The 10,508-nt window shown below is 23.3% G+C and overlaps 2 protein-coding genes across 3 annotated transcripts in view; one reads left to right on the plus strand and one right to left on the minus strand.

Moving 5' to 3' along the window:
• The window catches only part of LOC126896561 (uncharacterized), a 31,894-nt gene extending 27,719 nt beyond the window's left edge, over nt 1–4,175 (plus strand). Inside the window, exons 3-5 of one of the 2 annotated variants that reach the window (XM_050669463.1) lie at nt 283–598; nt 672–835; nt 2,460–4,175. In XM_050669463.1, the coding sequence (XP_050525420.1) occupies nt 283–598; nt 672–835; nt 2,460–2,692 (713 nt within the window). In that variant the 3' untranslated portion in view covers nt 2,693–4,175. The remainder of the gene's footprint in view (nt 1–282; nt 599–671; nt 836–2,459) is intronic. The other variant, XM_050669462.1, reaches the window with a different exon arrangement.
• The window catches only part of LOC126896560 (uncharacterized), a 70,457-nt gene extending 61,633 nt beyond the window's left edge, over nt 1–8,824 (minus strand). Inside the window, exons 1-8 of the mRNA XM_050669460.1 lie at nt 8,496–8,824; nt 8,275–8,418; nt 8,082–8,157; nt 7,687–7,829; nt 7,421–7,613; nt 6,401–6,532; nt 6,204–6,337; nt 5,572–5,628 (exon numbers count right to left, since the gene is read on the minus strand). Coding sequence (XP_050525417.1) covers nt 5,572–5,628; nt 6,204–6,337; nt 6,401–6,532; nt 7,421–7,613; nt 7,687–7,829; nt 8,082–8,157; nt 8,275–8,418; nt 8,496–8,687 — 1,071 coding nt within the window. The 5' untranslated portion in view covers nt 8,688–8,824. The remainder of the gene's footprint in view (nt 1–5,571; nt 5,629–6,203; nt 6,338–6,400; nt 6,533–7,420; nt 7,614–7,686; nt 7,830–8,081; nt 8,158–8,274; nt 8,419–8,495) is intronic.
• Between the last annotated feature and the right edge of the window lie 1,684 nt (nt 8,825–10,508).

Raw genomic sequence — 10,508 nt, forward strand, 5'->3', positions numbered from 1 at the left:
TTTTTTTTTTTTTTTTTTGTTTACTTTTATCTTAAAGAAATATATTTTTACATTAAAATTTAAGGGTATTGAGCGAGGAATACAGCACGAATTATTTTTTAAATTTAATTCAATTAACTAAAATTTTATTTTAGTTTTCCATTATTAAAATATAAAGAGCACCAAAGAACAGTATTTATTAAGACTATAAAAAACTAAAAAACAAGGTAGAATTCTTTATCTGTCCTACACATATTGACCCACCTTTTTTACTACTTTTGTTTATTTTTTTTTGTTGAGCAGAACAGCTCACAGATTACATGGCCATCGTGCCGGATAGCTGTTGTTATCACCAACCGGAAGTAATTGCTTCCCCTTTTCGAAGAGATTACTGGCCTTCATTAACAACAACGACGGTTGTATGGACTACAGTACAAACAGAAGAACATGACAACATTGAGCAAATGCCCATCAAATGCCGTTTAGCTGCCCATAAATATTATCATCCAGGCTGTGAACGGGCACTGATGGCTTGGATACGCAGAACGGCAGACGTTCTGTTCGTATTATGCTATTGCGTCATATCTTTTTTAAAGTTGTGTTTTTTGGGTATCTTAAAGTAAGAAAAATACATCCAAGCATAAAAGCCCAACGCGTTAAAAAATAAATAATAAAAATTCGTACTTTTTCAGATATGAAATAAGAGAAATGATACAAAAAATTAAAATACTTCATGGAGATTCGGCTCGACTTGAACTAGTCAACATACCTCAAGCTACCGGAAAATTGTTACAAAAAGTCGAACACAACGGCAGTGTTATACGCGTGTCCACTATGAGACAAGATACTTTAACGGGCAAGTTTATTTTTAAAAGCTTGCACATTTTAGACCTAAACTAAATATGACCAAAAATACTTTCCTTAATGTAAAATTCAAATACAACTTTGCTACTTAACAAAATTAGTTTAATGGCTTATATCTAAATAATCATTTGAGCTACGTCTGATAATTGGACAAATTAACTATCTTTTGTTAGTATATCATAAAAAAAGTTTGCCTCAGTTCACATCATCCTAATCTAACTCATATGATTATATAAATTTATAAATTTAAAATGTAAACAAAACAGACGTTTTTATAAAATTTAACAAAAATCCTCACTATTCCTCATCATTCAAAACAAAAGAACAAACACCTTTTAAATGAAAAAAAACGATTTTATCAACGAATGTTAATAGGATATCTTATTACAAATTTTTCATTGAAAACATTCAGTCATTATTTTTAATTAAAATGATAAAATAATTTTGAAATAAAATAATTTTATGTGAATAGAGAATTTTAAAGATATTTCAGAGGCCCTTTCACAAAATAATTCATCAAAAAACGTTAAAAAAAAAAATTAATATAAAGACGAAATGAAAATCCGAGTTCTTAATATTTCTATGTACAATTATTTTAACCTTTAATTTAACAATATAGTATATCATCACATTTTTATTAGGAAGAAATTTTAACCACTGAATACAAATTCATCTCCTTATTTCTATTAAACTATTTATAAGATTAAGAGTATATTAAAAAAATGTTTATTTTCATGGAACTTAATACAGTATAAGCATAAAATAAATTAAGGACAATTTTTAGTTATTCAACATGTATACATTTTTATTTAAAGCTAATAACGGGAACATAAAAATAAAAGTATATGACTTTATTTTGTAAATTTATAAATTTGGTTAATTTTGTTTTACTTGTAGAAATACGAGATAAACAAAACAATAACATATGTGCAGGCCGCACAGACCTATTTGGCTCTTTTGTGCAAAAATTAAATCAGCCGACTCAAAAATTTTGCAATCGATCTATTTCAATTTTTAAAGATATTTTTAAAGCTAATCGCATTATAATTTTTGATAAAAAGAATCATTTACATTAAAATTCTACCCACAATTTTCTAAACCTTTGTTATTTAAACACCTGGTAAGCATTGAACTGCATTTATGTATTGTCAAATCACAAATAATATTACATTCCTTTAGTTTTCCAAGCAAATTAATTTACCTAAATTCACTGATTTTACAAGAATTTGAAATAAGTAATAGAACCAAATAATATAATTTGTTGGATAAATATTTCTTTAAAAATATTTTTTGATAATACGAAAAATTGTGAAATACATCTAAAATATTTTTAATTATCGCACTCCAAAAATTTATTTATTCTTTTTCAAACCTGCTTGTTGATAGAATTTACCAAGTTAGAAAAATATACTATACTAAAATTTTATAAAATTTTACTCGAATTAAAAATAGATCTACATTTTTTTTTTTAAATTCATAAACTAAAAAGGTAAAAAATTAATTAACTTAGCCAAAACATAAATCATAAATTTAATTCACAAAGTTTTTCTTGGAATTGGCAAATACATAGACATTTCAACGTGTCAAAATTTAAAATTATTGATGTAAAATTACAGAAGGGTGTTCCGAGGCGACAAAACCACTGATAAAAGGTCGTTCTGTAGAAGCGACCTTTAGGGTAAAGTCGGCAAATGTAGACGGCAATGAGTCGGATACAAACAGCCACAGCGCTTTGTTACTTTGCGATGACAAGCTATTGACAGGTTCATCGAGTAAAAGTAACTACGAACTTCACGAACTAAAAGACGTCAACCGGCTGTTAATCACAAGACATAAAAACCAAGTATGACTACGAAAATATGTGGCCGCTTGGTTCAGCGTGATCGACAAAAACACCTCTAAGTTTCCGTTGCTGGCTATGTCAAAACAATACAAGAGTTGTTGAAAATTAACCAATAAATCAACTCTAAGTTCACTCAATAATTATAACATTGTATAAGTACATATATAACTATTAATTATACAAAAACCCTTAAAGAAATCTCAACATATTGCTTTATTAGCAATCTGTTTTTGCTTGAATATAAATAAAATTATAACTTGTAATATACACCTAAATGTAAATATATAATAATGTATTCAATATGAGTAACGGTAAAATTATATAAATTGTATTTAATCAAGTGTACTTTTACTTAAAAAAGAAAACAAAATTTCAGAAGTATAAAAAAAACCTCGTCAAAACATTTTTTAACAGAATAACTATTACACAAATTGTGTTCACTGCGATAAGATAATTAACGCGTTGAATTGGGTAGATTAGATACATACGGTGCTATAACACTTCAATTCTTCAGTGGATTTTTTTTTTAAATACAGAATGTGTAAGCAAATTGAAATGATTGTTACTAAAAAGCTTTATTTTGTTTGCTTTATGCTTCGTGAACCACTTTAATCGTTTCCTTGTTACATACAATTCATCAAATTTTTTTTTTAATTTAATTTTATTATAGTTATAATATGTGACATTTTTTAAACTCTTAAAACTTTATTATTTAATTTTTTAGAATAAGTACTTAATCACAGACAAATAATAATAGACGATCGTTAAATGTATGTACTCTTAAAATAATGAAATTGTTCAAATTGTTCAACAAGAAAATTTAATAACTCAATTAAAAATTATTCTTAATTATTTTCTAAGTAACTAAATATTTAAAGACTAATTATTTTTTAGAGACTGAATTTATATAAAAAAAGGAATAAATTGTTTTTAAAATGTTTTTTTTTAAATGGATAAATTATAATATATGAAGTATAATCCTATTAAATAAAGGTACATATGAGTCTATGGGATCCACATTGATACATTTTCTTTAAATTAAAATTTTATAATATTCGGACAATTTTTTGAATAAAATATTTGTCATGATATATATTGATAAATATGTAATTGAAAATAAATTTTAATAGAGATGTATTTACAGGACCTACTTAAAAAGGACTCTACTATATTAAAATTAAAAATTTTTTATTTATTCTTGTTAAAATAGTGATTTAGAAATGCAGAAAGTCTCATACATCATAAGTTTTTGATCAATCAAATTATTTATCCACTGAAAAATATATTTTAATTCAATTCTTAACTCTTATAATTTAATAATCAAATTAATAAAACCAAAACTCAGAAATTAAAAACAATGATAGTCAATTTTAAAAAAATAAACATGAAGTTCAATAGATACTAAATATATCAAAATGATTATTATTTATATACTGTTATAGTCTGTACAGCCTAAGAACAAATAACTTACATAATGTGATTTAAAAGTCTAAATTCTTTAAATTAATTCATTTTATTTAAGTTAACTACCTAATAAGTGATTAAAATGTAATATAAATCTAATCTCAAATAATTAAAAAAATATATATTGGTTTTTAACATTTATTTTCTAAATGTAAAATAATGATTAACTTAATATTTTAAGGTTAACCAAGTCCAAAATAATATTTTTTTAAGTTATTATTTTATCAACAGTCTATATAATTAAGTACCAAAATATTAAAATACTTTTCTTAGTCTTAAACTAAAATAATCTATATATTTTGTATAAATTTTAGTTCCTAATTTTTTTTGTTGAAATTAATTAATAAAAATTTTTTATTTTGAAATTATAGTATGCAATAATTCTATACACCTAAAATGTTTACTTGTCGGTATCATTATTTTACCATACTTTTTATAATATAACAAGTATATAATGTTAATATTATTAACCTTATGTTTAAATAATACACTTTTTCATTGCTTTCAAAATGTGTCTAATACAATCATTGACCATGTTTAAATGTAAATAAGAAAAAATATATGCTGTATTAGAAACCTATGGTTGATATTTAATTTGTTATACAATTATATAATACAATGTTGTACAATAAAATATAAACAAAAAGAATCTTTTTTTTAAACCAATCCCATTAACACTTTTTGAGTCAATTTAAAAAAAATTTATATAATTATATATAAAAAGTGTTCTCTGATTTGTTGCCAAATTTTAATTCAAATAATAATTTTTGATCTAGAAAATATTTTTTATTTTTAAAGTTTTGAACTATGTTTAAATGATATTTTTTATTATTTAAGAAAAAAGTAATTTTTTTTATTTTTTCAAAATTTCTATATAACCAAGATTTTGATGGTATGATAACTTTAGAATAAATACTTATTGAATTACAAGCATTTTAATAGAAGAGTGAATGTTTAGTGTGGGTGGAGTATGCATTATAAATATACACTAGTACGAGCTGTACCCACTATTAAATCTAACAACTAATTAAAATAATTTTATTAATAATTAATAAAAAAATGATATAATATTTTCTTATTATTCAAAAATATGATAATAGATAATTTATTAACATATTATATAGATTTAATTCATCAATAAAGTATGGAAAAAAATATTATTGATATTATTATTAATTAATTTAGAATAATATCATTATTAATTTAGAAAATAATAAAAATCATACTATTTAAATATTTTTTTCTCATAATGCAAATAAAAATATTTTCTTCAAAATATTTATCGATATAGATTTGTTTATACATTCATTTTATTTTAAATATTTTTGCAATAATTGATATTTTGGAAAATAATGGAATTGAAAATTTTTTTTTTTATTCCTATTAACTATGTACTTTTTATGGTATATGCTACTGCTTACCTTAATGTCTTCTTTAACCTGAAGTACATAATCAACATTACTTCCACCAATAACAACCTATATAAATAAATGTCTTTAAAAAAATTGCCTATATTGTGTTGTTTTACATTATTGAACATTTCTAATTATAATTGACCAATTTTACAATTTATTGTAAAACATTATATAAATTACAAATACAAAGTTCACTGTGTGTTTATATAATATAAATATATACAAAATGATTGGTTTATCATATTCAAAGGTTATTAGCATTCTAAAATATAGACTGAAGGTAAAACATGGTTGTTGCTATTTTTATCATTAGACATTTCTTGGGCTCAATCTTACTTATTTGAGTAATGTTTTTAATTAGATCATCTTCTATTTTTTAATCTAGTTACTTTTGCATGTTGTCATTAAAAAAAATTAAGTTATCAGCCCTTTAAGTTAAAAGGGATCAATTTGAAAAGTAATTAGTAATTGATAAATCAAAAAACACACGAAACTATAAAAAACCACACAATTTTTTTTTAATATTGTATTTATTTTACAAATAATCAAATGGTTTATGATAAACTGATCACTCTATTAAGAAAACATTGACATGAGTTATCTTGTGAGAGAAAACAAGTTTCATATTAATTACTTACAGGTGAATTTATTTTTTTTTCTTTGAGTATTGCTAGGCTATTTATTTGGTTTTGATTTTTTTTTACATTTTTTGAGTAGTATTCATTTGCAATTTTACTGCCAATAGTAGCATTATTTTTCAATAATAATATGTCTAAAAATTATTATACAGAAATGCAGAAATTTCATAAAAATTACAAATGTGATAAATTCATACTAGTTTCCATTGACAGTCCAGCGGTAACCCTATTGATTTCACTTAAAACAAAAGGTGTAATATGTTTACCATGAATTCCTTTCTCATTGCATATTTGTAATGCATTTTGAATTGCTAAATCAATATCTTTCTCTTAAAAAAAAAATTATTCAACAAAATTATTAGAAAAAAAAGATGAGTACTACTATCTTAAAAATTGATCATTAAAAACACTAAAACTTTATGTCACATAAACCCAATAAACCCATCTAAACATTACATTAAGAAAAACCAGTTTCTTTCCTAATCTACTTTAATTTCTTTGTATTAGAAGTAGAAAAATGTATACAAAATTAAATAAATATTTAAAATTATTTCTATTTAGATTAATATTTCCTTTTTTATGAAAATATTTCCATTGTGGTTTCCCTTACTTAGAACATTCCTTCCTACAAGTCTTTAATCTTAAATTATTTATTATTTTTTGTTTTAAATACAGTGAAAATATAAAAGTATGAAATACATGAATTTTGAAAAACATTAACCCAAGAGTTTTTTTAACTGATTTGTTGTAAAATAAAATTCTTTGAAAAATATTTACATTTTTAATCTGAGTGAGAATATGATCACAATTGTAAATTACTAATAATTAGTTGGGTTGATAAAAATTTATTTCACTTACACCTCTTTTCCAAACTATATTTTAAAACATTAATATCTTCTAGAAAACAGGATATAAGTTTTTCATCATCTAGTAATTTTTTTCACATGGTCATTTAATAATTTGTATAATTTGAAATATTACTTAGTAATATATTACTAATATCAATCCACAGATTGAAACCATGGAGAGAGATATTTAATAAGAAAAATAGCTATATAACTTTATTAAATATGGACAATTCAAATTTATGTGTCTAATTTAAAAATTTTCCCAATTATAATTTAAAATATTTCTAAATTTTTTAAAATTATGGACTACACAATCGCTATTTAACATATTACAATAATTAATTACTAAAAACTTTCTAAAATATTTACTATTTATTTTTTCCACGGGAACAGGGACAGCCAATAAAATACCAGAACCTGTATTTTGACAATTTTCTAAAAGTCTAGCTGCTTCAACAGGTGATTTTACATCACATACAGTTTTATACCCACTTTTCTTTGTATAAAATGCTGGAAATTCACCCTCAGAGTTATAAGAAGCAACACAAACACCAACAGTTTCCTAACAAAATAAAATAAGTTTTATTATTATTAGACATGTTAATTTTAAATAAGTAAGAAATGTTCATTCCTACAAGATATTCTAAAGTTCGCCCAATATCTAAAATAGATTTAACACCAGCTGATACAACCATTATATTGCACTTTGACAATTCCAATAAATCAGCACTGATATCAAGTGAATTTTGACCATCAATATGTACTCCACCAATACCACCTAAAATAAAATACAGATTGGTATATTTTATGCCCTGGAGCAAAAAATTATTTTTTTCTGTTCATTTTTTTTTTTTTTTTGTAAGACTGATACTTTTTGATAAATCAAAGTATATTTCAAAAATATAAAAATTTTATTTTAATTTACTTAAATTTATTAATACCACAACCAATATTAAATTTTTTATCAAGAGCAATTTGAATTGAAATTTATTTTGGTCATATTAATATTTTTAAATAAAAATGTATTTACCAGTAACAAAAATTTTAATGCCTAATGATTTAGCAATGACCAACGTTCCAGACACAGTTGTTCCACCATTTAAACCCTATATAAATAAATTAAATTGTATAAAAAAATTACTTATTTTTTAAATAAAGTTGATCATACAATTAAAGTAAACCTAAAAATTTCAAAATGTAACCAAAGGTTGAATTTTATTTACTTGACTAAGAACATAAGGAAAATCCCTTCTAGAGACTTTTACTGTTTTTTTTTCAGAAGGAATCCCAAGCAAATTTATTTGTTCAGAAACTAAACCCACTTTTACTTGACCATCAACTACAGCAACTGTAGCAGGAACAATGCCCTAATTTACAATATTACAATAAACAAATTTTATTAGAAAATTTATTAGTAAGATTTATGAGAAATACTAAAATTTACATGAGCTTTTATGATATCTTCCATTTCTAATGCGGTACTGATATTATGTGGATAAGGTAACCCATGTGTAATGACGGCTGACTCTAAAGCTATCACTGGTCTACAATTATTTAATGCATTCTTTACTTCAGGTGATATATCTATTGAAGCTTTAGAAAAACAACGATATATAGATCGAAAATGACAATTCATTTTTACTTGAATTTTTGACAAAAATTTTGAATCAATGAAACATATTAAGAGCTAATTAAAATCGTATATTTTAAATTGAAATTTACTATTGATCACTCTTGTATTGTAACTGTCAAAACTTATACCATAATTTCAATTTAATATCAAATCAAAGCTCATATATTCATTATTGTAGATAGGCATGTAGATAAGCTCACTTATCTTAATATTTACTTCTTAATATTTATATTTTAAACGTAACATTTAATCTGTATTAATCAAGGTTACCGAACATTTTACCAATAGGTTTTCTTCAGTTAACTAGTTACATAATAATATATTAATATTTATTTAGGATTGTTTCGGTTGCTGTTAGTTTAAATTTATGTATTTTAGTAGAATGTTTAGTTTTTTTTAACATGTTATATTGAAATAAATGTATATATTAATAAAATATGTTGATATAATATTTTTATTAAATTTGTATAAAAATGTTCGAGTTTTTCAACAACTTTTCGTTTATAGGCTATATATATATATAGTATGACATAATTTCAATATATAAGAAAATTGAATATAAAAATATTAATATATATTAGTATAATAATTATATAAAAATTAATAACTTATACAATTCGAACAGTTTTTAATTTTAATTTTGATTTTAATTCTTACTTTACAACTATAGTTACGAAAAGTTGATTATGTTAATTAATATAAATCGTATATTATAGGTGTGGAATCAATCATTACTTATGAGTTGACTAAATTATATTTTCTTTTTTTGCAATCCCAAAAAATATCCAATATTAAGTTATTGTGAGGTCAAAGAAAAAAAAGTGAAAAAAATGACAAAATTTACGTCAAAAGATCACAAATCGTATCTAGTTGAAGTCATTACCCTTAAAAATTGAAAAAAATTCCCTCATTCCCCGCAAATGGGGAAAATATCCAAAAAAATTACAATTTTAAAAATCGGTAAATTTTGTCAATTTTTTCACTTTTTTTTCTTAAAACTTCCATAACTTTTTGAAAAATCAACAAATCAACATAATTTTTTTTTATACTAAAACCTTAGATATTTCCCTTTCATTTGATATTATTTTTTTGAAAATCTAACACTTAAACTGCTCATTGAGGGGGATTTAAAATAGCAACTTTTTTACAAAAACTAACTTTTTCAACTTAATTTTTGAAAATGTTCCGGAAATACTACGTCCTTTAAACATATATCAAATTAAAGCTTATTTTATGTGCTATAAAATGAAAAAAAAAAATTTGTCCCGACACTTTTTTTTCTACATTTAAACGGCTGCCGTAGTTAAAAAAACACTATTTTTTAGTTAAAATTTTCGATTTTAAATTTTCAACTTAATTATGCTATAACTTTTTGAAAAATGTATATATCAGCACAAATTTTTTTTTCTAATTACATTATAAGTACATCTTTCATTTGACATACTTTTTATTAAAATTGGACAATTTCCCCTTATATAGGGGGCGTTCAAAACTTAAAATATTGTAAAAAACATAGATCTTTTTCAACTAAACTTTTGAAAATGTTCCGGAAATACTGCGTCCTTTAAACATATATTCATATATAATTATTCATATATTATATTTTAAAATCAAAGAACTACTAATTAGGATATAATCAAAGAAATAAGAGTTGATGTTGCTTTTGGAATAATCCACCAATTTCTCTAAATGAAACACTATCTACAGATTTGCATCGAAGCGTTTCTTATGATAGTGATTTTAATCACTGTCAGATATCATCTATACTTGTCCCATCTATGCCTCGTCTACACTGTGCCTCGACCCCACTGTGCTACCGTTTTT

The sequence above is a fragment of the Daktulosphaira vitifoliae genome, unplaced genomic scaffold, assembly GCF_025091365.1.
Source record: "Daktulosphaira vitifoliae isolate Bord-2020 unplaced genomic scaffold, ASM2509136v1 Scaffold_1, whole genome shotgun sequence".
NCBI lineage: Eukaryota > Metazoa > Arthropoda > Insecta > Hemiptera > Phylloxeridae > Daktulosphaira > Daktulosphaira vitifoliae.